This window comes from Mesocricetus auratus, unplaced genomic scaffold (assembly GCF_017639785.1).
Source record: "Mesocricetus auratus isolate SY011 unplaced genomic scaffold, BCM_Maur_2.0 Super-Scaffold_100676, whole genome shotgun sequence".
In the NCBI taxonomy this organism is placed as follows: Eukaryota; Metazoa; Chordata; class Mammalia; order Rodentia; family Cricetidae; genus Mesocricetus; species Mesocricetus auratus.
The window spans coordinates 173,119,817-173,146,632 of record NW_024429266.1 but is presented as its reverse complement, the minus strand read 5'-3'; the positions used below and the strand labels follow the sequence as shown (position 1 = coordinate 173,146,632).

General features: G+C 46.1%; 1 protein-coding gene across 4 annotated transcripts in view; it reads left to right on the top strand.

The window, feature by feature from the left end:
• Positions 1-26,816, top strand: part of Srgap3 (SLIT-ROBO Rho GTPase activating protein 3) — a 217,162-nt gene that overhangs the window by 155,250 nt on the left and 35,096 nt on the right. For 2 of the 4 annotated variants that reach the window (XM_040738194.1, XM_040738195.1), the window contains exons 5-12: positions 4,402-4,587; positions 8,527-8,655; positions 9,963-10,184; positions 12,848-12,949; positions 14,414-14,611; positions 17,710-17,794; positions 21,821-21,848; positions 23,964-24,047. In XM_040738194.1, coding sequence (XP_040594128.1) covers positions 4,402-4,587; positions 8,527-8,655; positions 9,963-10,184; positions 12,848-12,949; positions 14,414-14,611; positions 17,710-17,794; positions 21,821-21,848; positions 23,964-24,047 — 1,034 coding nt within the window. Of the gene's footprint in view, positions 1-4,401; positions 4,588-8,526; positions 8,656-9,962; positions 10,185-12,847; positions 12,950-14,413; positions 14,612-17,709; positions 17,795-21,820; positions 21,849-23,963; positions 24,048-26,563; positions 26,667-26,816 lie in introns of all 4 variants that reach the window. The other 2 variants (XM_005066159.4, XM_005066160.4) reach the window with 2 other exon arrangements.

Below are 26,816 nucleotides of genomic sequence, written 5' to 3'. Positions count from 1 at the left end.
CAGTGCCACTCTCAGTATTTCAAATAAGGTCCACAAGGTACCATCTAAGTGGGCTATTATAGATCATTGGCCCCCATCATTATGACCAGATTGAAATGATGTTTGTCAATTGGCCAGGCCAATCATGGCCACTGCCAGGATTGGAGGTCGTGTCAGTTTCCCACGAACTCCATGGACTGAATGAGAATAATGGAGGGGAATTTTGGGGGTTTCCTCAAATAAAATCAGGAAGCTGTTGTTGGAGGGGGACTAGATGATCCCAGGCAGAGGAAAAACAACAGATGTGCACCGAGGGGACAGCAGGGGAAGGAGGGGAAGGATAAGGCAGTGGCTCTGATGACCAGTGTCCTGATACTTTTCTATGCATCAGCTATTCCTCAGTCCTGTTCAGCTCTTGCTTCTCTTGGGCTAATGTCTCTTTGTCTAAGACACCCACCTGTGTCGTGAGCCCTGCTCGTACAGATAACAGCAACCCCTTCCTCAAGGCTTGGTTTAGCTATCATGTCCTAGAAGCTTTCCTGTAGTGCCTGCACTCCTCACATCACATCTCTTACCACATCCTGTGATAGTAGCTGGTATCATTGCTGATGTTGCTACCACAGTGTACATTCTATTAGATTCCATATGTCTTATTCTTTGTAGTATTTCCTGGTATAGTACTGGCTACATAAGAAGTATTTAATCGGTATTTAATGATGAAGGATGTAACTTCTCATCCTCACATAGTGTCATCAGATCAAAAGCAGTAGAATTAACTGTATCTTTGGCATTTTACCTTCCTCCCCTACTTTCCTCTCCCTTTCGTCCCTTTCCCTTACCTCCCATCCATGCAGCCTTCCATTCACCCTTCCACCTACCCATCCATCTACCATCAACCATCTACATCTACACATTCATGCATGCATACAGATGTACAGTGACACCTGTCCATGCTCTAGTAAATGAGGCAGGGCCCTACCTCAGGGCATTGGGACAAGATAGTCTCTAGACATGAAAAATGAGAAAGTGAAAATAGATATCAAGTTCTGTAGATATCCTAAGTCACTTCAGTGGGTGATCAAACAAACTGTGGAACTTCCCCTCTTTCTTGGATGTCTTTGTAACAGCTTGGCCCAGGAGTTCACCCACACTCAAACGCTGCAGACAGAAGTCACTGTGCCTTGGGTTGGCCCTACCCGAGGATCAAAGCACAAGTTTGAGAAATTGTTTCCTGGCAGCTGATCCTCTTGAAGTCCTATAAAGCATGCCTCCTTATGGATGCTATTAACTTCCAAGTTATCTGTTACCTTTTGCATTTAAATGAGGGTCTAAAAGTTCTCCTCCACTTCCCTCATTCCGGATCTGGCGTTTGGGAAGCTGTGAAAGGCAGGTGAATACAACAAAAGAAAAGGCCAAGCCTGGGGGCCAAAGACCCAGCTTCCAGCCTCAGTTTCTTTGAATGAAGAATTATTAAACAAGATTTCTTGAGGACCTCCTGGCTCTTACATTCTGAGAACACACAAGTCCAAGACAGTGTCCCAACTTCTGTGTCCCTTTGAGGTTGTTCCCTAGACCCTCAATGCTAGATATCGATATCATGTGGTTTGGGGTCCTCTGGACCACACACACACACACATGCCCTATCCTAGTGTGCAAATGCACACCCTGTTTCTAAAATGTCTATGTCTGCCCCTGTCTGAACATCACCAGGAGGGCATGAAGACACACATCCTCTCCATAGACACCTAGGATTTAGTAGGATGGTTGAGACTCCAAGTTCTTCTGAAGCCTAGTGAGCTTTAGGACCCTGTCATCCCTTTGCATGGTAGAGGAAGGTGGACCAAGAGGGAGCTACAGATATGAGCCCATTAGACTCCCCCAGGGGGTCAGCCAGCTTGGCTTTGAACCTTGTCTCCCTCCACCTGTGCTAGCATTTTGACCTCAAGGAAGCAGACTGAACTGGTTTTAGGTCCTCACCTGTAAATCAGAGATCGCAGATGCCTTTGCCATGGGTGTGTGTGTGTGTGTGTGTGTGTGAGTGAGTGAGAAATCAATAGTGTGGCGTATGTGGAGCATAGGTGAAGACTCATAGGAGGTGCTCAGTCAGTCTTAGCCGCTATTGCCATTTTAATTGATATCACACTCGCTAAGGGTGGTTTGAAACGCTCCTTCAGTAGAAGCAGATAACTGAAGATGTTTGTAAACTCTGAAGTACCGGATAAGCTTAAATACGACTTCACACATCCTGAATTGGCAACAGCATACAGATTTTTCTAGGCTATTGAATTGAAGTCTTTCCCTGCTGAAGCCTGTGTTTCCGGTCCGGTTAGCTCTGGGTATCTGCCAGTTCTGTATTTGTGGAAATAGTCAGGAAACTTCAGGAAATATTCAGAAAAAAATGTCCATACTGAATGTGGGCAGACTTTCTCCTTATAATTATTCTCAGCATAGTATAGCATCTATTATATACCATTTATTGCAAATGATCTGAAGATGACTTAAGGTCTTCAGAAGGACATACTCAGGCTTTATACAGTTTTATATAAGAGATGAGCATTTGCAGATTTTGGCATCCATGGGGAATGCTGAGAACCAGTCCTTCGTGAATATCAAAGGATAACTGTAATTAAATAAAGGCAACACTTGAGGGTTCCGGTATAAATAAACTCATTTCAGAGTGGTCTGCAAACAAGCTCTTCAGTGGCAGCTGTCTGGCATGTCACCCTGTACAATTGAATTCCCTACTATCTTTGGGATCAGGATCCAGTGGGATCACAGGCAGTTGGGGCCTATGTTCTGGGGGCTCTATTGTTCATGTATGGGGATTTTAGGACAGTCCTGGAAGTTTAGCTTGAAGGACATGGAAAGAACGCTGTGACTTAAGAGGAGTGAAAGAAAATGATGCAATGTGGAGGTGAAAGAGACCAAGGCAGGTGAAATCGTGGAAAGTGAGGACACCCTGCTGGGATGCCACCTTGGTTCGTTTAAACAGATGCACAGTTGAATGACTGATTTAGACAGTGGTTCTCAACCTTCCCAATGCTGTGACCTTTTAATATAGTTCCTCATGTTGCCGTGACCCCCAACCATAAAATTGTTTTCGATACTACATCTGAACTGTATTCTTGATAGTTCTATGAATCATATTGTAAATATATCTGTGTTTTCTGGTGGCCTTGGGTGAATCCCGTGAAAGGGTTGTTCAACCAAAGGGGTCACGATCTAGACACACATCGAAATGCTTCCCGCACCAGTGGGAACGGCCCAGTACAGATGATAGGTTGCTGCTGAGATGTGCAGACCTGGAAAACTGAAGAAGAAGATTTGATGTAGCAATCGTCACTAAACCCAGGAGGGGTATGTGTCTAGATCCAAAGAGCATTAACAACATGACATCAAAGCCCAGAACTGAGTGCCTCTGAGCACAGAGGGATGGGGGAGCATCATAGGGGAAGGTAGGCACCCCAAGAAGACCAGTAGATGCTTCCATTGCTTGACCACATGATCTTTCTGTCAACTATGGCCTAAAGACCCTTGGGGATAATAGGACCTCTTTGCTCACCTGCTAAGCTTGCAGTCATTCCTTCTGGCCACTAGATGTCAAGCATGTACCAGCAGGGACTCTTTATGGGCTGTGAGGGTTTGCAAGTGTTTATTGGAACTGGCATACTGGAATGGATGAAATCTGTGAGAAGTGGGTTCTCGTGGCTTTGGGGGAAACTGGAAGTGAGCCACGTGGGTGGGCTGCAGAAAAGTCTCCATTAAGATCTGAGAGGAAATGCTGACTTCATGTCTCATTCATAGGTCACTTTGCAAGTTTGGAAAGGTTTCAGGATGAAACTTTGGGCGCAGAATTCCCCCTGTTATAATCATATCCTGTTTTGTTATAGGAGATGAGTAGCAGAGTGCAATTTGCTTTGTTGGAATTCTTTGTATAGCTGAGGTTGAATGTATTCCAGGGACCACAGAGTATCTATTAAGTTATATAACAGGGCAGTTTGCAAAAGCCCTTTTTAAGGGCTTTCCCATTGACTTGGGGGTAGAGATGAAGAGGAAGGATATAAGGGTCACAGCTAGCAGGACTAGAGAGGACAGCCAACAAGGGCCCAGCTTGCCATTCCACCTGTGGGTTGTGGTGGCTCTTCTTAATTTCCCGTTTACTAGCTCATGCTTGTAGGGCCTCAATGATATTGATGATGATAATGAAGAAAAGGGTGATGATGATGTCACTCATGATAAAGTCAGCACACCTGAGGAACTTCATTTCCAGTCCTCGGGGAGTCTAAGCAGAAGTAAAGAAACTAAGATGAATGTGTAATGGGGAGGAAGAAAGTTATGTAGAACTTGGGGCAGGGCCAGGAACAGGATGTACCATGCTGATCCCTAACAGGCTGCTGGTTTCTTGTACAAATGTGTCCCCAGGTCATGAAAACCTACCACATGTACCACGCAGAGAGCATCAGTGCAGAAAGCAAGCTGAAGGAGGCTGAGAAGCAGGAGGAGAAACAGTTCAACAAGTCAGGAGACCTCAGCATGAACCTGCTCCGGCATGAGGACCGGCCCCAGCGCCGCAGCTCTGTGAAGAAGATTGAGAAGATGAAGGAGAAGGTGAGTGGGAGAAAAGGGACAAGGCATGAAGAGGAGAGCCAAACGCTCAGATGCAGAATTGCCTTCCCCTTTGTGGGAAAGAGAAAGAGCCCTGTCCTGGTTCCATTTGTGCTGCTGTGATAAAATAGTCTGACAGAAAGCAACTTAAGGGAGAAACAGTTTACTTCAGCTCACAGTTCCAGTTACAGCCCATGACAGCAGGGACATCCAAGTGGCAGGCACTGAAAATGGCTAGTCATATCACATCCAGAGTCCAGAGCAGACTCCATCACTTGCTTATGCTAAGCTAGCTTTATTCACTTAACAAAAAGTTCTGGACCCAACCAATGAAATACTGTCACACACATTCAGGGTGGATCCTCTCATTTTATTTCACTCAATTAAGACAGTCTCCTACAGGTATGCCCAGAGTGCAACCCAATGTAGACAATTCCTCATTGAAGCTCTCTTCCCAGGTAATTTTCTAGGTTGTGTCAGGTTGACATTTAAAGCCATCACAGGCCCGTTGTGAAATTGTCGCAGCCTTGTCAAAGACCATAGCTTCTGACTCACTGTGTATGGGAGCTACAAAGCCTTTTTGTAGGTGTGGTGGACAGAGCTCAAGATTCCGAGTCTGATAGCCTGGGGTTAGTTTGCTTGTTTACTTATGTATGTTGTATGCAAGTGTGTACACATTTGTATGCAGGTGTGCTCCTCATCCGTGTATGTAGAGGCCAGAGGTTGAGATCAAGTGTCTTCCTCTGTTGCTCTCTCTGCCTTACTCTTTGAGGCATGGTCTGTCTCTGAACCTGTAGTGCACTGATTGGCTAGATCAGCTGGCCATCAAGCCCAAGGAGTCTCCTATCTCTCCCCCAGCTCTGGGGTTACAGACCTGAGTTCAGTTTTCACATGGAGCTAGGGATCCAAGCAGGTCTTCATGCACACAGCAACCACTTTACCCTTGAGCCCTCCCCCCAGCACCTCAGCTGGGGGTTTTACATGCTACATTAACACCTCTCCCTGAGCTTCAGTTTTCAAGTCTGATAAATAAATCTTATTGCTCATGTTGGCTCTGATATATTGATAGTGGCTGCCCAGAGTGCTCTGTTGAGGATTCCAAAGCTTTATCAAGGCTTAGTTGAAAAGGTGCTAAGATCACTTAATGATGTCTGCTATAGCCAGGGAGTTTTGAAGTGTGGGACCCATCTGTGACTTCCAGCTCTCCTTTTTTCTTCAAAGGCTATCATCTTCTTCCTGAATTCTCCATATCCATCTACTCTCCACAACCAGGAAACATTTGCAGAGTTCTTCTATCTGCAAGCCATTGCATCAGATGTTTATCTGTTCTTCCATGGGTCTAATTCTATGATTACAGGGTTCTTTAGCTCTAGAAATTATAGACTGGTGGGAACAAAGTGTAACAGAACCTGGGTAAACTGGAAAGCATATAAAAGTGTGTGTGTGTGTGTGTGTGTGTGTGTGTGTGTGTGTGTATCCTGGTATAATTTTTGAAAGTGAGGAAAATATAAAATCCAGTCAAAGACTTTATACCAAAACGGGCAAGGAATTTAAATAGACATTTCTTTTTTAAATTGTTTTATTTATGGGTGTTTTGTTCAGCATGTATGTAAATGTCCCACTTTTATACCTGGTGCCCTCAGAGACTAGAAGAGGGTGTTGGATCCCCTGCAACTGGAGTTACAGACAGTTGTGAGCCATCATGTGGGTGATGGGAATTGAACCTGTGTCCTCTAGAAGAAGAGCCAGCACTCTTCACTGCTGAGCCATCTCTTAGAATAGTGAATTCCTAAGAATCTCTAAGTGGCTAATAGATACAGAGCAATCTGCTCAGCATCATTATCAAAGAGGCAAATGCAAATGAAAACCACAATACAATAGTGCTTCACAACTACCCGAAGGACCAGGATAAAAAGGTTGGGGGAAGAAGCAGGGACAAAGATATGGGAATTAGGAAATCTTTCACTGCTGTCAGGGGCAGGCTGTGTATGTGAGTGATTCTGTCACTGTGGAAAGTCATCTGGCAGCTCTTCAAGTGTTGGATATACATGGACCAGGCTACTATGTGACTTAGTTTGTGCCACTGAGTATCTGCCCCAGAGGTATGAAAACATATTTGCAAAAAATTTGTATGTGAATATTCACAGTAGTCAAAAGATGGAAACAACTCGAACATTCAGCTACTGACAAATATAACCCAGCCATGAAAAGGAATGAGGTCCTGATACATGCCACAATGTGGATGAACCCCAAAGACATTATGCTAAGTGAAAGAAGCCAGGCACAAAAGGCATAAACTGTACAGATTAATTTTTGTAAAATGTCCAGAATACACACTCCCATGGACACAGAAAGTAGATTGTTGGTATTCTGGATCTGAGGGAGAGGGGGATGACAATGGCTGCTCGTTGGTGCAAGGTTTCTCTCCAGAGGAAATGCTGTGGTGGAAAGATACTGGCTGGGATTCTAGAGGCTCATTCTTGGTGCAGCCATGTGCTAATTAGCTGCTTGGCTCACGGACAAGCCACTTTTCTTCTTCAGCTCTCATCTCCTACCTATAAATAGATGAGTTCAGCTAAGATGCCATGATTGTCCTCTTCAATTGTAAAATGAAGCTGATCCAGATAAACAGTCTCAGGACCATAATGAGCTCCTAGGTAGGGTCAGGAGTGTTCAGACCTTCTGTGGATAGGTGCCTGGATGGCATAGGATATGAGTTCCAGGAGACACCTGCTGAGTGGTCCCAGAGTAAGAAAACCTAAGATGCCTGCGGACACTGAAAGGTTGATGGTGGGACTGGTCTAATCCAAAGCTAGATCTCACATGGAATGGGAAATGGAAAGAACATCTAGCTGAACTAAGAGGCATGGCTTCTTTTCTTTGTTTTTGTTTTTTCGAGACAGAGTTTCTCTGTGTAGCTTTGGAGCCTGTCCTGGAACTTGCTCTGTAGACCAGGCTGGCCTTGAACTCATGGAGATCTTCCTGCCTCTGCCTCCCAAGTGCTGGGATTAAATGCGTGCACCACCATCACCTGCTGGCATGGTTTCTTTAAAGAGACCCAGTGCCAAGACTCATCCCTCTGAAAGGGCAGGGGCAGTTGTCCATTGTGCCTCCTGTACTCCTCCCTTTTGGTTTGACCCAGGACAAAACCTGCTTTGCCAAAATTCTGGGTACTCTGCCCTACTCCTCCTGCCACTTAGTCCCAGACTTGCTCCTCTTTTTTCTTCTTCTCTTCTCCCTCCACTTTTCCCTTTTAAAAATGGCCCAAGACTTACCTTAGTTGGTCTGTTTGGGTGCTACAGATCCACCACCCACAAGCGAGGCAAGTTATGGCACTGACTTCATGGAGTTCACTTTCTTGTGGGAGGACCAGTCTCCAACAAATAAACAAAGAGCTTATGAAAACAGAACAGGGCAAGGGGAGAGGAGTAGAGATGCAAGAGATACATATCAGACAAAGCCACCACCAGTGACTGTGTGGCTATCACTTGGGTGACATCAAGGAACAGACCACACAGAGGTCCAGGATGTGACTATAAGAAGGACTCAACACAGAATCGAACTTGGTCTCTTGAAAATGGACAAAAGAGGTTGGGCGAGAGAAGGGGAGGACACAGAAAGATGGGGCTGGGATGGTGGCCTGGGGTGGTTGCTAATTGAAAGCATTTTGGGAAGCCCATGGAGGGTACTGAAGGTAGGGTATCTTATCTCTAACCCACCTGGTAGAGACCACCTGAAAGCTGCTGTGTAACAAATGACATCATTGCTGCCTGCACCTGTGCTACATAAGGTGTATTGCTGAGTTCAGGGTCCAATAGAGCTCCCATGACACAGAAGTATCCCATAGTTGGGAGGTGGGACTCACGGTCAGACAGTTCCCATGGAGATCATAGATCCTCCCTCCAGCTGCTTGGCTCTGATGTTTACCTCTTCTCCCTCCAGAGGCAGGCCAAATACTCGGAGAACAAGCTCAAGTGCACGAAGGCTCGCAATGACTACCTGCTGAATCTGGCAGCCACCAACGCAGCTATCAGCAAATACTACATCCACGATGTTTCTGATCTCATTGATGTGAGCAACCTGGGTTGCTGGGTGGGGCTACATGCAGGCTGAAACATCTCATGAGCTAGGGGAAGATGGGGTTGACCATGGTCCTCAGTTGGCATGTGAGCCGGCCAAGCTTTTGTGACCCTGTTAGAGCAGAAGGACTGTAAGTGTTTGTTGCTGTGGTATGAAATAATGCATGGTCATACTTTCCATGGATAGAGTAAGTTCTGGTTGACAACCCCCCACCCCATAGCTTCATTAGTTAGATAACCAATAGCCACTTCCAAAGTCATCTCGTGTGCACCAGGGCCTCTGATGGGTGTGAGGACACAGGGGAGAACTATATACAGTTCACACCCTTAGGGGCTGCTGGTGTGGAAGAGGAGAGGGAGCCATTCATTCAGAACCCCAGGGTCCCGCCAACCAGGTGTACACCATGGGAAAGTCACTGGAGAGAGAGAATGGCACAGAATCTTTTGCTGTGGGGGAATTCTCCTGGGAAGGATGAGTTTGATCACTGAAGAGCAGAACACTGACTCTGGGGAGCTGACTGTGCAGGGTTCCCTGGAGAACACCAGGCTTAAAGAAGGACACTGTGAGTGGCAGTAATGGGGGACAGTCACCTACATTATAGCTGGGACTGTTTCTCTTTCTCCCCTTCCATGATAAATGGGGGATCCATTCCTATAGGTGCTCCGTAGAGGTTTGGTATTGGTTGCTGGATTCTTTTCCTCTAACCCTGTATATCCTTTTCTGGAAGTCAGGGCGTGGGGGTGGGAGTGGGGGGCAGCCTACTCAGTCTTCAATGGCTTAAAGCCACCCCTCTTTCCTTGCTCTCAGCTCCCCTTTCACCTTTTAGCCTTTGTGTCTATTTGTTTGCCAAATGTTTACCGGGCACCTTACCATGGGCTAGGACTTGAGGCTCAGTGGTGGGCAAGAGCCAGCAGGCCCATGGAGCACACCTGCCTAGGGCACGTTAATAGACAATTATGGTGTCCAGTAGCAAGGGTCACAGTGAGGGAGGCATGTGGATCTCTGCCCAAAACTCGGTATGGAGAATATCAAGGGAAACTTCTAGAAGGAAACAGCCTGTAAACTAAATGGCAGATGGAAACCATCTAGGCAGAGAGAGTAGATGGAGAAAACCTGGAGATGAGACTGTGGTGGGGCCTGAGGAGCTGAAAAAAACTCTGTCGGTACCCACATTTCGGCTCTCAGCTCTCCGAGGGGTGTGATATGGCTTGTTCAGGCCTCCCTAGTGCTGTGAAAGGTGACCATAGGTCAGCACCCCAGCTCTCATTGGTACCTTTCTGTCCTTGCCTTTCCCCAAGTGCTGTGATTTGGGCTTTCATGCCAGTCTGGCCCGCACCTTTCGGACCTACCTCTCAGCAGAATATAACCTGGAAACCTCTCGACATGAGGGCCTGGACGTCATAGAGAATGCAGTGGACAACCTGGACTCCCGGAGTGACAAGCACACGGTCATGGACATGTGCAGCCAGGTCTTCTGCCCGCCACTCAAGTTTGAGTTCCAGCCCCACATGGGGGATGAGGTAGGCTTCCTGCCAGAACCCTGCTTGGGGGGCAGCTGTATGAGTCTAGTTTCCACTACCATATGAAAGTACCTAAGTCTGAATAACTCAGAATAGAGCAGTGGTTCTCATTCTGTGGGTTGCAACCCCTTTGGCAACCATCTATCTCCAAAAATATTTACATTACAATAGCAAAATTACAGTTATGAAGTAGCATCGAAAATAACTTTATGCCGGGCGTTGGTGGTGCACACCTTTAATCCCAGCACTCGGGAGGCAGAGGCAGGAGGATCTCTGTGAGTTCGAGGCCAGCCTGGTCTACAGAGGGAATTCCAGGACAGCCTCCTCCAAAACAATACAGAGAAACCCTGTCTCAAAAAACCAAACCAAACTAAAACAGAACAGAAACATTATTTAAAAAAAATAACTTGGGCTGGAGAGATGGCTCAGAAGTTAAGAGCACTGGCTGCTCTTCCAGAGGTCCTGAGTTCAATTCCCCATAACCACATGATAGCTCACAACTATCTAATGAGATCTGATGCCCTCTTCTGGCCTGCAGAGACACATGCAGACAGAACACTGCATACTAAATAAATAAATCTTAAAAAATAACTTTATGGTTAGGGGTCACCACAACATGAGGAGCTCTGTTAAGTTGCAGCATTAGGAGGGTTGAGCACCACTGGAATAGAGGCTCTTCAGCTCATAGGGAGGAAAGCTAGGAAGTCTAAAAGTAGGTGCCAGCATCTACTTGGCATCTCATGAGGGCCATACTGCTACATGGCATGGCTGCCACACAGCAAGGCAGAGCAAGCGTGTAGCTCAAGTCTGTCTTTTGTCTACTTCTGATGAGCCATAAATGCTATCATGGTGGCCTTACCCTCACCACCTCATCTCATCCTAATCACTGCCCAGCAGCCCCACCTCCAAATGCTGTTTGTACGTGATTTTGAGAATAAGCTTCCCATGCTTCAAATTTGGGAGTAGGGCGTATTAGCATCATAGCTACTGCTTCTGTTCTCTGCCATGCTCCTAGAGCATTGTGGGAGGAGGAAAAAAAAAACCTTGAGTACATATGCAGAGGCCTAGGATCAACTCTCAGATGATCTTGTCTTGTTGGCTAACGTCCCCACCTACAGAACTGTGGGACTTTGGCTTTCCTTAGACTCTCTCTTAGATGTCCTCAAAGATGCTCCAGTCTGCCTAGGAATAGTCTCCTATCTCCTTAGGTCTTAGGTGCCCTCTACAGCACTGTGAGCCTTTGAAACACCAGACAACTGACTTTCCTTCCATGCTTGTGCTGCCCAGACCCTTGCTGAGGTCTGGAAAACGAACAAGGAGTGTGCAGAAGGCTCTTGACACTATCTTCTGTTCCCCACGTAGAAGGTAGCTCCCTGTACTTTCCTGGATCATTTTCACTCTGGGAGTTGGGAGGCAGGTGGGTGCAGAACCACAGGAGAGTAAAACCAGTCAGCCTCGGAAGCTAAGGAGGAGCTCAGCTGGGTTACGTGTAGCATCTGCTTTTAGGGAGGGACGGGGAACAGCTTAGAAGATGACCACAGCTGCACCGTCTACATGGCTCTGCCCACTTCCTTCATTTGCACAAGAGAGGACTTGTACAAGGTGACACCACTCTTTCTGGGGTGTCCCGCTGTCCCAGGTCTGCCATTTGGCATGTCACCTATACCTGAAGATTCTGGGGCTAACTGTTTACTTGAAGCTTGGCTACCTAGTTAGCAGTTAGCAGTGAATAGCTAGCTCACTAAACAGCCTTATTATCCTTCATGATCTTAGCTGTGTTCCTAGAAGGGGTGAGAAACCACAGTATACCAAGTAGCCCTGCCCACAGGTGTTAACACCTTTTGAAAGGAAGACTCCAGAAGAATAGCACAGCTGCTCTTGGTATCTGTGGGAAACTGCTTCCAGGACTTGGGGGGGGGGGGGGGGGCTGGCAGCGGCGCTGTAGTGTATAAATCCAAAGGTACTGAGCACCTTATACAAAACGGCACAGTGGTTACAAAGAACCTATGCAATCCTCCTCCGTACTTGAAATCATCTCTGCATTACTTCACATACCTAACACTATGCAAATGTTTCCATAGTTGTACTCTACACTTTGAGGGATGATAAGAAGAAAATGCCTGCCTGCATTCAGTCTAGGGGTTTGGTTTTTTTTTTTTTAGTTTCTCCCTATATATGCTTTCTGTCCCTGGTTGACTGAATTTGTGGACAGGAAACTTGTGGACATAGAGGACCAACAGTGTAATCATCAAAGTTGTCTTTCTGATATATCTTTATGCATCCCTGTGGTGACAGGATCACTTGTCAACTGCTTCTGGTTCATTATACTTGCTACTGGCTGTTCAAGTAGTTGCTTTCATCCCACAACTTCCTGCCTTGCAATTAATTAGTTTGGTTTGCCAAGATTATGCTGAAGGTCTCTGTAAGCCCACAATTACTGTGCAAACATGGAAGATTGTGACTGGAAAGCCGCACTGGCCACAGCAAGAGGGTAGACTCTGGAGTAAGAGGACCCTAGTTTCCATCTGGTACTGCCTTTGCTGTATTCAACATGGGTGACCTGGGGTAGGTCACTCTGCCTTGCTGGACCTGTTCCCTGGGCTCCAGATGGAATATTAATGATAGGCTCCATGCAGCTGCAATGATCTGGTTTCTTTCTACAGGTGTGCCAGGTCAGTGCCCAGCAACCCGTCCAAACGGAGCTGCTTATGCGGTACCACCAGCTGCAGTCCAGGCTGGCCACTCTCAAGATCGAGAATGAAGAGGTGAGTGAGCTGCTGCTCTCGGTCTAGTCCCTAGTAAGCTGCTGGGGGTCTCGTGCCCTGGACTATATAGGAAACAATGGTTCATCGGTGAGAGACTATACAACTACACAACCTATCTGTGCTAAGAATCTTTAATGGCCTGAAGGATGCTTACAAGAGCTCAGATGAATGGGAAACAAGAGGAAGTGGGACTCTCTGTTTAGAGTGATTGCAGATTTGCAGGCATAGAGAAAGGCCTGCAGGAAAAATGTTTCAAAATGTGAACCTTGGCTGTGTCTCAGCTCTAAGAGTGATTGGTGGTTACTACTGACTTGGTGCTTTCCTGCCTCATTCTCTGCAGGAAGATGTTGTATCATCAGAGTAAGTATTCACAATCACTGGAAATAGATATCCCAGGCTGCCCTAATGTATTGTGGATTTTAAGCCCCAGGGAATGGGTCAATCTCACCAGCCCAGTGTTCCTCCCATATTGCCTAGTGGTACAGCATCACATTGGGTTGGGCCATTGTAACATGAACTGAAGAGGTCAGGTAGAGAGTGTACTACTAAGACCTAGATACCCCACCCAGAGGAGGAGTGTCAGCCAACCCTCCAGCCCTGGGGAAAGAACCTCAGGATCTGGGCAGTGCTACTCAAGACTGTGTGACAAACTTCTCCCCAAGAAGTACAGTCATGGTGGAAGGTGAGAAGGCATGGCCACTGTCTTCAAATCTCATTCAGGCTGTCCAGGACAATAGGGACAGTTGTGCCTGGTATCCCTGCAAAGGGCAGAGCCAGGACAGAGCTACGTTGACGTAAATCAAAGCAGATCTAAGGAAGGTCATAAGAAGACAAACTGACTGGTCTTTTAAACCTGGCAAGAGAGAGACAGGAAGGAGTGAGGCAGAATGCTGACTTACTTTCTGTTTATCTTCTGTCTTCCCCCAAAGGATTTTAAATGGTTCACATGTATAATGCCATTAATGGAATTTAAATGGAAATCAGAGCCACAGGGAGGAGAATGAGGCACACAGTCGTCTCTGTGGGCTGTGGATGGGCTTGGATAATTGTATCCTTGAATCAACTTCCACTAGTCTGTGTTGGAAAAAAGAATTGATTTTGAGTTATTCACTTATTTATTCAACAAGTATTTATTTGTAATATTTATTCACATAATACATGCTAAACATTATCCTAGATAGAGAATAAATCAAAGGAACACAGTGTCATAGTGTTTTTCCTCTTTCTGATGAGAAAACACCCGAAATTGAAACATGAAAACCAATAAGTGACTGCATATGCAAAAACACTAGACCATGAATGGCACGTGCTAGGGGGCCTGACACCATTATGACATGATATTTCAGCTGGAACAGTAAAAGAGACTTGGAGTGACAATGATAAGAACAAAGCCTCTGTCAGGAAGAGGACTTAGTGCAACAGAGGCTTTATGAGAATAAAGGTGTTTGTGCTAATTTTCCCTAGGTTAGGAAAACCCTAGATGCCACTATGCAGACCTTACAGGACATGCTGACCGTGGAGGACTTTGATGTCTCTGACGCCTTCCAACACAGCCGCTCTACAGAGTCTGTCAAGTCGGCTGCATCTGAGACCTACATGAGTAAAATCAACATAGCCAAAAGGAGAGCCAACCAGCAGGAAACAGAAATGTTTTATTTCACAGTAAGTGGCATCTGGGACCCAGAGCCCACTGTTGACCCCTGCCTGTGGCTTTGGAAGCAGTCTGAACAAATGAGAGGGTCAACAGAATTATATGACATGAATCTCCTAATGGTCTTTAACATAAGGTTGCTTGGCTTGGTTTTCTGAAGAGGAGAAAGTGACTCACTAGTGGGTGATTTCATGTTACTCTTGAGTGATGGTCACTAATGCTTTTGGAAAAAACCAAAGAAAGAGTTCTATTCAGTTGGGTTAGAGCAGTGGTTTACAGGGGTCTCCTAAAGTCATCCTGCATATCAGATACTTACATTATGATTCATAACAATAGCAAAATTACAGTTATGAAGTATCAATGGAAATATTTTACAGTTGGAGGTCACCACAACATGAGGAATTGTATTAAAGGGTCACAGAATTAGGAAGGTTAAAAACTGCTGGGTTAAAAGAACATGGACAACCTAGAGTTATGTGTATGCTATTGTCTTAAATTGGTGACTAAGCTTTGAAAATGAGGACCTCAACATTGCAAGTAAGCTATTCAGGAGTTGCTAGTCCATCCTGTAAAATCCCAGGTTACAGACCTCCATTTTGGCCAGGGGTCAGGAGGAAAGTGTGGAAGGGGAATTGAGGCTTTAGTTAAAATTGGGCTTGTTGAACATGGAGATTGGGGCTGTAAGGGACTTACCTTTCATCTGGTGTACATCCCACAAAAAACTCATAGGGACTCTGCTCAAATGCCCACTGTGAAAAGCTCTCTTCCACCCAGTAGTTCTCCTGCTGGAGTTGTGGCTGGAGCTTTTCTTTGTTATCTTTGGGAAATCTACCACCCTAGGATTCCTGGCCATTGGTCTTGATGCTGTTTTCTTTGGTGACCAGAGTGAAGCTGATGTTACCTGATGGTCCTTCCCTGCCTTTAGAATTCTGGGGTTTCCTTCCTCCGTGCTGAATGCCCTGATTCTTCTAGCCCTACCTTGTAAACTTTGGTTCCAAGCAGCCTCAGCACCCTAGTAACTCCCTCCTGAATACTTTCTCTTTGAATGTCTACAACAAAACTCCCTGAAGACATGCATTACCACACCTGGCCCTTGTTATTTTATTTTTTAGCTAAGGTGGTGTCCTTAGCTTAAAAATAATTCTTAGCTAATTCTCCTCTGTATACAGCCAGGTCTACCTCCTCTTAAAGGCCCCGTAGGTAAAAATGTAGGAAGGTCTCTCTGAGCTGTCCTCTTGATGGAGTCATGACACAGGTCCAGATTGTCAGCATCCTAACCTAATTGACCCCCATGCCCTTTTCAGATCTTATATGATATGCAGACTCAGGAAGCATGGCGTTCATCACCTTAAAGTTTGCTAGTAAGAAAATATGATAGCTATGCTGGGCTACTGCCAAGGCTGACAATCAGGTCACTACAGACACACAGCTAGGCTGATGTTGACTGGATTATACTCACAGAATGTGTCACAAGTCAACCCAGTTCTGGTATCCAATGCTATAATTGATAAGCTGTAATCAAAACCCTGCTACAATACAATAGTTGACATATACTTCAATATTCTTTGACCTTGTCAAGAAAGAAAATAAAGCTAGTCTTCATGACTCTTGGCATCTACTACTTCTGTTAGAGGCCTTACTGTGTTGACAAGGAGAAGTTATTGCCTTAAAGGGGCAGGGAGTGCAGATGGGGATAAATAGAAAGTCACTTCAGCAGTATAACAAAATCTGGGAAGCAGAAGCAGAGGAAGGGACACAGCCCGCTTATATTTAAAGAAATCTAGTGTCTTTGACCAAGGATAAGAAGATGTTATGTTTTTTCTTTTGTGTATGCATATATTTATATGCACATTGATATGTGTACATGCAAGTGTGTGTGTGTGTGTCTGCGTGTGTGCAATTGTCTGTCTTCCAGAGGCCAGAAAGCAACTTCAGGCATGACCGACCTTTTGTGTGCACACCTCACCTCTGGCTTTTATTAATTCTTAGACAGGTGATGAAGTCAGAGGATGGTGTTGTTAGAAGCCTCCTCTGCCAGCCGGTAAGCCAGTACTTACTGACTGAAGCCAAGGTGTGTGTTACCCAGAGCCAGGAACTCAGCTAAAATTCAAGCGCTTCATTTCCTATCTTCCTCAGCATGGCTCTGAAACTTGGAAGCTTAAGGCCCCTGTGATTCCTCCCCAAGTGAGAAATGAAGGGTTAGATTTGAGGTAACATGAAAAGGAAATTTGCGTGTTAACAGTCTTCCCAACCCGTGACGAGGCTGCTGGTCTTCTGCTCCACATTTGGAGAGATATCCAAAGTCTACTGTCAGCTTACCTCAAGGAGCTAATGAGGGGCTAGAAATGGGCGGAGCTCTACTCCAGGCTGCACAGCAATGAGCCTAACTCTGGGTTTCTGTTTCCTTAGAATACCTATGATCAAGCTTTTCCCATTAGCCCACCAAGATCATGGAGAGCTCCTCTCTCTCTCTCTCTCTCTCTCTCTCTCTCTCTCTCTCTCTCTCTCTCTCTCTCTCTCTCTCTCTCTCTCACACACACACACATACACACACACACACACACACTTGGGACAAAGTACTTTATGTACACCCCTCTTTATCTCATCCAACTAGGAAACCATGTCCCCCAGTGCAGCGATAAACCTATTGATGGAAGGTTTCTCAGTGGCCTGCAGAGCTCTTCCTCACTTGGAAGAAAGGCTCATCTTTAGCTCTGCTCTGGTAGCTCTTGGCCTTGCCTGCAGGGATCTGCATGGCTCTCTTCCTTATTGCTTTGGTCCCAGAAGCATAGTAAAGATTTGGTGACCAAAGGACCCTTTGTCTAGTGCTGCCCACATCCTCACTGCAGAAGCAGCCTCCACTACTGCCGCACTCTCCTGCCTCTGCGTGTCCAACCCAACCTGTATGGCCAGGGGATCCCCAAGAATTAGACAGCCACTTGGAATAGCTCAGAGCAGGTACAAAGTCCTGCCTGTCCCCATTATCAGGTCCTGGATAGCCTGACATCTATTTGATTTCCCTGCTAGGTGTGGGGGGGGGTGAAATTAGAGACTCTCTTATCACTTGGTTGTGTGCCCTTTAATTTCCTTATGCTTGTGTGTTTTACAGAAATTTAAAGAATATGTGAATGGCAGTAACCTCATCACCAAGTTACAAGCCAAGCATGACTTACTCAAGCAGACACTGGGTGAAGGTGAGTCAGGTGGGAGGGAATTCAAGGGGGACTGCTGTGTGGCCCAGAGCTGCTGAGCCACTTCCGGTCAAGACACCCAGCACTGGGCAGGGAAAGACCTGATGCTGGACCCTGGTGCCTTCACTAGGAAGGCCTGGAAAACCACTTTGGTACAGGGGCTGACGTCGGTCCTGCAAGAAGGGGCAAGGTCAAGTGGTGGATGGATCCCCATGTGTAGGAGGTGGGAATTCAAGGACACAGTGACCAGTGTTCTCAGCACACATCACCAAGGTTGTAGGTCCAGAGAAGAAAAATATATACATGGTAGGATTCAGTCTTTAAGAGACCAGAAAACTAGGCTTGAAGCCATCCAGAAGCTTCCAATGGCACTGGAGTAAAACCCCAGCTATGAAGAGCACACAGGCCCTCTGTCTCTTCTCTGGCCCTGTCCAATATCCTCCCCTCCCTTAGTGTGCTCCAGCCAGGCTAGGCATGCCTGGGCCTTTTAAAATTTTCGGTTTATTTCGGTTGTCTTTGAATCTCCATATGGAAACATCTCCTGGCTTGGGATATAAAACATTTCCATTAGCCTCAAGAAGTCCTCATGTCCCTTTTGTAGTCAGTCCTTCCATTCTCTGTCCCAAGCAAACCACTGATCTGATTCCTAAACACACACACACACACACACACACACACACACACACACACAGCCTCGTCCTCGCCTTCATGCCCACCCCTCCCCCTTTGCTTTCCTAGATTCTGACTATATAGACCATCATGACTTTAACTTTATAATCCTCCTACCTCAGGCCTGCAAAGTGCTAGGATTGCAGATATGGAGGAGTTTGCTGCAGGGAGCCTTCCCTGCATCTGTTAAGTTCTGCCCACCCTGACATCTCAGTATTGGGCCAGTATTGAGAGGGGTGGGTCCATTGTGATTTGGTGGCCACTGGTGTTTTGGAATTAGATTTCCCAGGTTTAGAACCTAAGTACTTTTTAAAATCCTGGTTGGATCCTTGGCCTGTGGGGTAGTGCGGCTTCTCTTCCCTGTCCCCTCTGAGTGCTAACCTGTTACTGACCTTGTCTGCATGGCCTTAGTTCGATCATAACGTTTTGGCAGACATGGCTCCTGGTCCATTTGTTCTTCTGGGTTTTATCAACTCTGAGATGTGAACTCTGAAGTCTGCCTTCTGAGTTTTGATCAGATGGCAAGAATACCTCTGGGAAAATGTTGCTTCTGAAGTGGAGGAGCAGCTAGAGGCACCTGGAAGCTGCAGCGGGTGTTTTCTAGTGTGTCAGACACAGAAAGCCCAGTGTGCTTCCATTGACAGTGGGGACAGTTCTAGGGAAGATACTCTTCTTCTAAGTGAATGTCTGGTTTAGAATGGGTTTTAATTTACAGGAAAGTTGAAAAATTGTAAAGTTCTCAGACAGTCCATCCTCAACTCCCCTTTATTAATATCTTATATCAGTATGTATGCCACAATTAGTGAATATAAATACATTATTTTGGTTTTTTGAGACAGGGTCTTATGTAGACCAGGCTAGCCTCAAATTTGAAATGTAGCCTTGAATTCAAGGATAAGCCTGAATTCTTGATTCTTCTGCTTCCTCAGTGCTGGGACTACAAGCCTGTGCCACTGTGCCTGTGTTTGGTACACTAATATAGACTAAAGTTAATAAGGCACTGAATTACCAAAAACAGAGAACCTGAGTAAGTTTACACCAAATCTCTGTTTATTTCACATATCTTTGACCTACCATAGGCATATTGTAGATTCTTAGGGCATCACATGAAACAACCAAGAGAATTTGAGCCAAACAGGGCAGCCAGAACTCAGAACATTATCAAACCCACTCTTCTAAGTTTTTCTTTTGTTTTTTGTTGAGACAGGATGTCACTATATAGCTCTGGATGGCCTGGAGCTTGCTGTGTAGATCAGGCTGGCCTTGAACTCACAGATCCACCTACCTCTGCCTCCCTAGTACTGGAATTAAAGGTGTGTGCCACCATGTCAGGCCTATCCTTCTAAATTTTAATGCTGGCCTCACCTTACCCCCACCTGGACAGTTTGATCTTCACTCAGTAGGTCACTGAATAAGTGCAGGCTTCGTGTGTGGTTGTGTCTCATCATTGGTCCTCTCCTGTCATCAGAGAGCCATTTCAAGTTGAGAGAAATGGCATGAAAACGTTAAAAACAAATGAGAAATACGGTCCCCAGGGAATATTCAAAAGGATTTAAGCTGGGTTTTTTGTTTGTTTGTTTGGCTGGTTGGTTGCAGTTTTGTTTTGTTTTAATGGTATCACATGCCTCTGTTTCTTCAAAGCAGTCCTTTGACAGTGTGACTCAAGGAGCCTGTCAGTTAAAAGCAGCACAGGTCACTTTCGTTTACAAGAGAACTTTTAAAAAAGCTGCTAGGTACCCAACAGATTGGCGTTGCCGTTCTTGGAGCACATACTCCCAGTCTGACACTGGCTGTGTGGTAGTCATTTCATTGCCTCGAGAATTCAGTTTGTTGTTGTCCCTGTGTCTTTTTCCTGTGACTTTCCTGTCATTCTGGGTGTGGGTGTTCTGGAAGTTCCAGTGTTACTACCTGAGGTGCTCACCCATTTCCATTTTACTGAAGATCTTCAAGTGTTTATTATCTGTAACAGAGATGGAACATAGCCTTGTCAGGCCCAAGTGTAATGCAGGGAAGTGGGCTGAGATGCAGGGAAGTAGACTGAGATGGAGGGAATGGACTGGGATGGAGGGAAGTGGGCTGGGATGGAGGGAAGTGGGCTGGGATGGAGGGAATGGACTGGGATGGAGGGAAGTGGACTGAGATGGAGGGAATGGGCTGGGATGGAGGGAATGGACTGGGATGGAGGGAATGGACTGGGATGGAGGGAAGTGGGCTGGGATGGAGGGAAGTGGGCTGGGATGGAGGGAAGTGGGCTGGGATGGAGGGAATGGACTGGGATGGAGGGAAGTGGACTGAGATGGAGGGAATGGACTGGGATGGAGGGAATGGACTGGGATGGAGGGAAGTGGGCTGGGATGGAGGGAAGTGGGCCATTGAAATTGAGAAGGACAGATAGCTCTGAAGAGCCATTTTCTGATTTTCAACTGAAGTGGCCAGGTGGTGGTCCACTTGCAGAAATGTTAAAGACTTGGACAGGATAGTTTGGGGGCATGGGAAAAGCATTTGGGGGAATATTTAAAGTATGAGATCTTTGAGGGGCAGTGTTGTATGACTCAAACCATATAGGGCTACCATGGCAGACCAAAGTCCAACTTGGTGAACCGTGAGTTTTACTGGGGTTACTAACAGGAATATGGGTGAGGGGTTACTTACAGAAGCAGAAATTACTCACAGACAGCTGCATCACCAACGCCCACCCCAGCTTGGGTAACAGGTCACTAAGCTGGGAACCTGGAGCATGTGTACAGCCTTAAGTCTGCTCAACAAGTTAGAGTGTCCTTTCCAGGTATCTCATTTGGTCTAAACCTCTTCCATGGATCTATGGTTGGTTTCTGCTTCTTCAAGGCAGTTGGTATGATCTCAATCAAGTCTTCTTTGTAGGTTGGCTTCCAATCTAAGAGGGATTCTCAGCTTTTATATTTACTCTGGTAGGGAAAGCCTAGGGAATCTGCTCAGTTTCAGGCACTTCCTGAAGCTACTTACAATTGTTTACCTTCCTGGTGAAGGAGCTTCTCTGAAGAATGGAATGCTTCAAGCTAAGAGAGCCTATTATACAACAGGTAGTTACTGACAAGTAGGTAAATAAAAATAAATGAACTACTGAATTGTGATCTCGGATGAACTGCAGAAAAATTATGATAAGATTCAGGAGAGAAACCACACAGAGAGTGATTCTCTTTTTAGGAAATGCCTATCAAACCTGCAGAGACAGGGAAGGAGGCAGGAATAGAGAATGACTTTGGATGAGCACATCAGGTCTTTCTGATAGTGTTGTTGTTTTAAGGGAAAGAACGTTCTCTGGGTAAGATAACAGCCAAAGCCAACTAAACATCAACATACAATTTTGTTTTCTTTCTCCAGGGGAGAGAGCAGAGTGCGGCACAACCAGGTGAGAGTTGGAGAATCTTGTGTCCCTGTACTGGCTGCCTGAAGTCTGAGAGGATGTGGTGGGTGGGCAGATGTGTAGGATGAAGATAGTCTCTTGGGAACTAGAGAAGCTGGATGGTTTTCACCACCTCTGGGGGCTTCAGAGTGATTGGGGAGGGCACAGTGGCTACTGAGGTGGCGTTGCTTGTTTTTGCTTTAGACTGGAGAAGCCACTCTCTGGCATTCTGGCCATAGGGAGGGAGCTTTCATAGCTGCTTCAGGACAGTGGGACACGGCCTGTTCAGTGGGAGGGTAGTTGATTCTAGGGTGGCCAACAGTGCTAGCAGACGCCACAGGCTATAGGATGGTTGTTTTCTTCTCTTGAATCTGTTATATGGTCACTGCCCAAACTGCCCTCTAGGTGATCCAGGTTCAGCCTGGATCCTCAGTTGCTAAGGCTTTTGGGGGTTGGCTGGTATTGTGCACAGATGGCCAGGTGCATGCCGCATACACGTGGACGTGTGCCCAGATTACCTGCTCCCCCCTGCATTGCCCATCATACTTTGGCTTGAAGTTCAGTGGGAACTTGGATGGACTGGAGAGGCCAGTCATATAGGCAACTCATGCTTCCTTCTAGCTCCTTCCGCATCTCCCTTTGTGCTTTCCCTGAGCACACCAGAGCCAGTGAACACTTTCACTCAGCAGCTTTCAGCCTTCCGTAGGCTTTAGATGCCTAAGCAGCCAGCACTGCCCTGGTGTCTGAGTTTTCACCATGAGTCTAGCAGTGACCCAGAGGTCTGCCCTCTGTCACATGTGGCTAGTTTTTAGTTGGGAGCTACTTTTTACCTCACTCAGTGGGGCTCAGTGACCCAGTGACATTCTTTCCTTCCAAATCAATTCTTTCCAATGGCTCAGAATCCTGAAAAGCTGTCCTACTTGGCAAGAGTGAAGATGACCCTTCAACTCTCTTGGGGAAGTGAGTAGGCGGGCAATGGCTTAGGAAGCTTTGGATTTTAATATGGTGGATCTGGAGATATAGGGCTTTCCAGGAATCCAGCTGTTATCTGAGCCCAGGCAGTTTGGGAACTTAGAGATGACTCACAGGCAAGGACTCTCCCACATGTAGAACAGCAGATGTGCAGGTCACTTTTGAAGAACACAAAGTTGTTACTGGTTTTTTTTTTTTTCTGGTAGGAGAATGTTACTATCGTCCTAAGAGGGCAAAAGCCCTGTTTGACACCAAAGTGAGATGAACTGGGCCATGGCTCGCTGCCCCCTCCTTTTTTTAATAAACACCTCTGAAATAGTGTCTTCCTCACCTGCTTTGGCCTAGGTTCTGGAAAATCCAAGTTCAGGTTGCTAGACCTCTCACTTAGGCATCCTGTCCTAAATTTCAGACCTAGAAAGATACTTTCTGGCTCATTATTGAACTTATGGACCTCATTGTCAGCCTGAAAGTGGTTTTAAAATGAGTCTCAGAGACCATGGGTGATGTCTCTGCATCTTGGCTGTGCCAACTGTAGATTCTCACACACAGTTGAGTCATCTGGGACCATCGTTAGAGCAGATTCCCTCAGCCAAGTTGCTCTTGCCCTTGTCCAAATGGCCCTTTTCTCACATTTAAGCATTGTACTTTTGAATGGCCTCAATTCACATAGAGCTGGGACGTAGGCTGATCAGATGTGCTCATGTATTTTGAAGAATTGTTAAAAATGGTAAAATGAGTGTAAGCAGTAGTTGTTAATTGTGATTTGAAGAGGGGTTGGCCTCCTTAACCAGGTTGACAAGAGGCTCTAGTCCTGATTAGAGGGGAACTAGTTGATTCCATGACCCATCAGATGCAGCTCAGGGCATATCCAACCCCAGCTTCCAAGAGCCCACCTGCCCTTGAATATTAGTGTGGCACCCACATCTGTTGGGATGTTTAGGGAAATTCTTAATCGCTTGCTTTTGGTCACAGACTGATTCCAAGGCCAGCGTATGCTAAAATTTTCATCCTAGCTGAAAGGCAGAAAGGGGACATTGGTCTCTGGCTTCCTTTCCCTCCCCTCTGTGGCCTTCTCTGTTCCTGTCTTCCCGGCTTCTCTCTTTCTTCCCTTTTTTTTTTTTTTTTTTTTGCTCTGCATCTGAGCGGCAGAAGAGATGGAAGGCTTAGGCTGCCCCACTTTCCTTGGCTGAGCTGTCCCCCTGCTCCCCACTTTGTGCCCCACCCAGCATTCCCGTAAGTTGATACAGATTTGATGTCGTTCAAAGTTGGGATAGCTATGTTTCCTTGTCAGAGACTCCAGGCAGTGCCCAGTGCACCATGGGGGGACATAAGGACTTTTCTTTTACACTCTGGATTTGGCAGGGAAAACGGGGAAGCGTACTCCACGCTTCCTCCCTTTTATTTTACTCTGCAAAAAATTAACAAACGAAACCCAGAAACCCTATGCGTTCTTTTATGAAAACTCCCCAACTGAGTGCCCTAGGGCTTTGGTTCTGTATCTTTAGTACCTGTGCCAAGATCCTCACTCTGGCCGGCCACAAGATCACTCCCTCACCTTTGTACTTATGCTGGAGCCTCTGGTAGGGGGAACTGCATTCACCAACTCCCAGCTCCTGATGGATCCTATTTGTGTGGCCTTGGACAAAATCTCTCATGGGCTCCTTTGCCTCCCAAGCTCATGAGGAGGTTAAACATGCGATGTAAGATTAAAAACAATGGCCATGGAGTCCAAAATACTACAAAAGCAAATGGCGACATTGCTATCCTCCTTGTCCTTAATCCCTAAATTTCATTCTATGGCTTTGTGTCACATTTTTTTACAATATTTTTTTTTTTGGCTTTTACATTTGAAAACTCAAAAGCAGATCCCCTGTATGAGATTCCCCCTCCCTGTTTTCACACATCCTCAAAAAAGATGTAGTATATTTTTAATGGAAATGACATGGACTTAGCTAACCAAATTCACACAGCTCCAAGATGGGCTGAAGATAATCTTGCTTGTTGTTTCTCTTCAAAGTTTTGGTCGTGCTGTTCTTTTGGTTTTTTTCTTGACTGGGTGGCATGCTATTTGGACTCAACTGTGTCTTTGCCCATGCATGTCCTGGAGTTTGCAGCCTTTGCTCAATACTTAACCATCCAGGAGGACTTGGCTAAAGTGTCCTGCATGGCTGGACTGTTAAAGGACCTGAGTACAATAAACCCGTGGGAGAGAGGCAGGGCAACCCTTGTTCATTTTGATTGCTTCCACAGCCCATAGGAATCTTGCCTGTGGGCTGGGGATGTGCCTTAGTTGACAGAATGCTTGCTTAGCATGCATGAGGCCCTGAGTTCAATTGTTAGCACCACATAAAACCCAGTGTGGAGGTGCATGCCTGGAATCCCAGCCCCGAGGCAGGAGGATCAGGAGTATGAGGTCAAACTCAGGTACATTACAAGTTAGAAGCCACCCTGGACTACATGAGACCCTGTCTCAGAAACAAACAAACAAGATTCTTGCCCATATACAGAAATAAATCAAGACTTGGGGAAGGGGCAAGTCTTTGCTTCTCCTTATAACCATTATCTGCCTGACTCAGTATGTACTGTTGCTCCCAAAGTTTGAATCAAACCATTTGAGAATGAACTGCTTTGTTTGGTAAGGGTGCTTCCTCCTAACTTTTCCCTAAAGGCCAGCAGCATTGAATCAGGCCAGTGTATGTAGTGAAATGAGCAAATAAGCCAACCCAGGCTTATGCATGGCGAGCAACTATGGACACGGGTCTAGTGTCTGTGGCCATTTCATTGTTCCTGGTGGTATAAGGTTTCCCCTCCCTGTGGATAACAGCAGAACACAGGGAATGGAGATCTGAAAGCAAAGCAAGATACTTTCAACTTGACCTCTGTGACAAGGACTGATGGGGCAAATGAGTCTCAGTTTAAAATGACAAGATGTCCCAGTACCATGCCTATGACTTGAAATTAAAAAATGAAACAAAAATACCCCCTCTAAAAAACAACAAAACCTGGACTTGAAGAGGAAGGGGGATAGAGGTGGGTCTGACTGGTAATCTCTCTGGGCTCTAGTTTCTGTAAAACAGAACCATATGTAATGGGAAGATACTGGGTTAAGTGTGATAATGGATTTGACAGTGCTCCAATCAAAAATGTACTTGTTTGATGAGTGGGATAATAGCATCCCAGACCACCTACAGATCCTAAAGAAGCTGCGGCTTGCCTCCTGGCATCCAGCTGTCTGGATCTCAGATCTATGCAATAAACATGAGTCATATGTCTTTGAAATGCCAAGAGGCATTAGGAAGACAGTGCCCCCAGTACATTGGGAGTTGGGTATTGATGAAAGGCTTAAGCCAAAATTATGAAAATTAACTCTCTTGGTTATGTTTGAAAGTCTCTTGCTTTCTTGGGCTACAGATGACACCTCCCTCTCCTGAGCCACACCCTCCATCTGGTCTGCAGGATGCCAACCTCAGATTGGCATTGCAGGGCCTTCTTGGATTCATCCCATCCCCCATAATGTAGAATGCATTTGTGTTTTGTGAGGGTTGCTCCTGCTTGGCATTGTGGGTAAACTAAGATCTAAAACATCCAGAGGCCTTCAGGTGGAACATGGGAAACCAGTGTGTTGGGGGCCACAGGATCCCCCCCTGTGTTTTGTATTTTCCTCCAGTTATGGGTTTGAAGAACATCTCTCCCAGTGGTATGTTTATGTTGGTTGCTTTCTTGATTTCTTTTGTTCCATTTTCCCCTAGGCCCCCCTGTCTTCCCCCTAAACCACAGAAAATGAGGAGACCTAGGCCTCTTTCAGTGTATAGCCATAAACTCTTTAACGGCAGTATGGAAGCATTCATTAAGGTACTTGCTGGGGAGCCGTGGAGTCCGCGAATGAGTCCAAAGTAATGGCAGCCTCTCTTCTCCCTGTCCCTTCCAGCTAACAGCCCCGTCAACTTCATAGTCAGGTCCCACAGAGCTAGCTTGTCACTGCAGTCTATTCTTGGCTTCAGT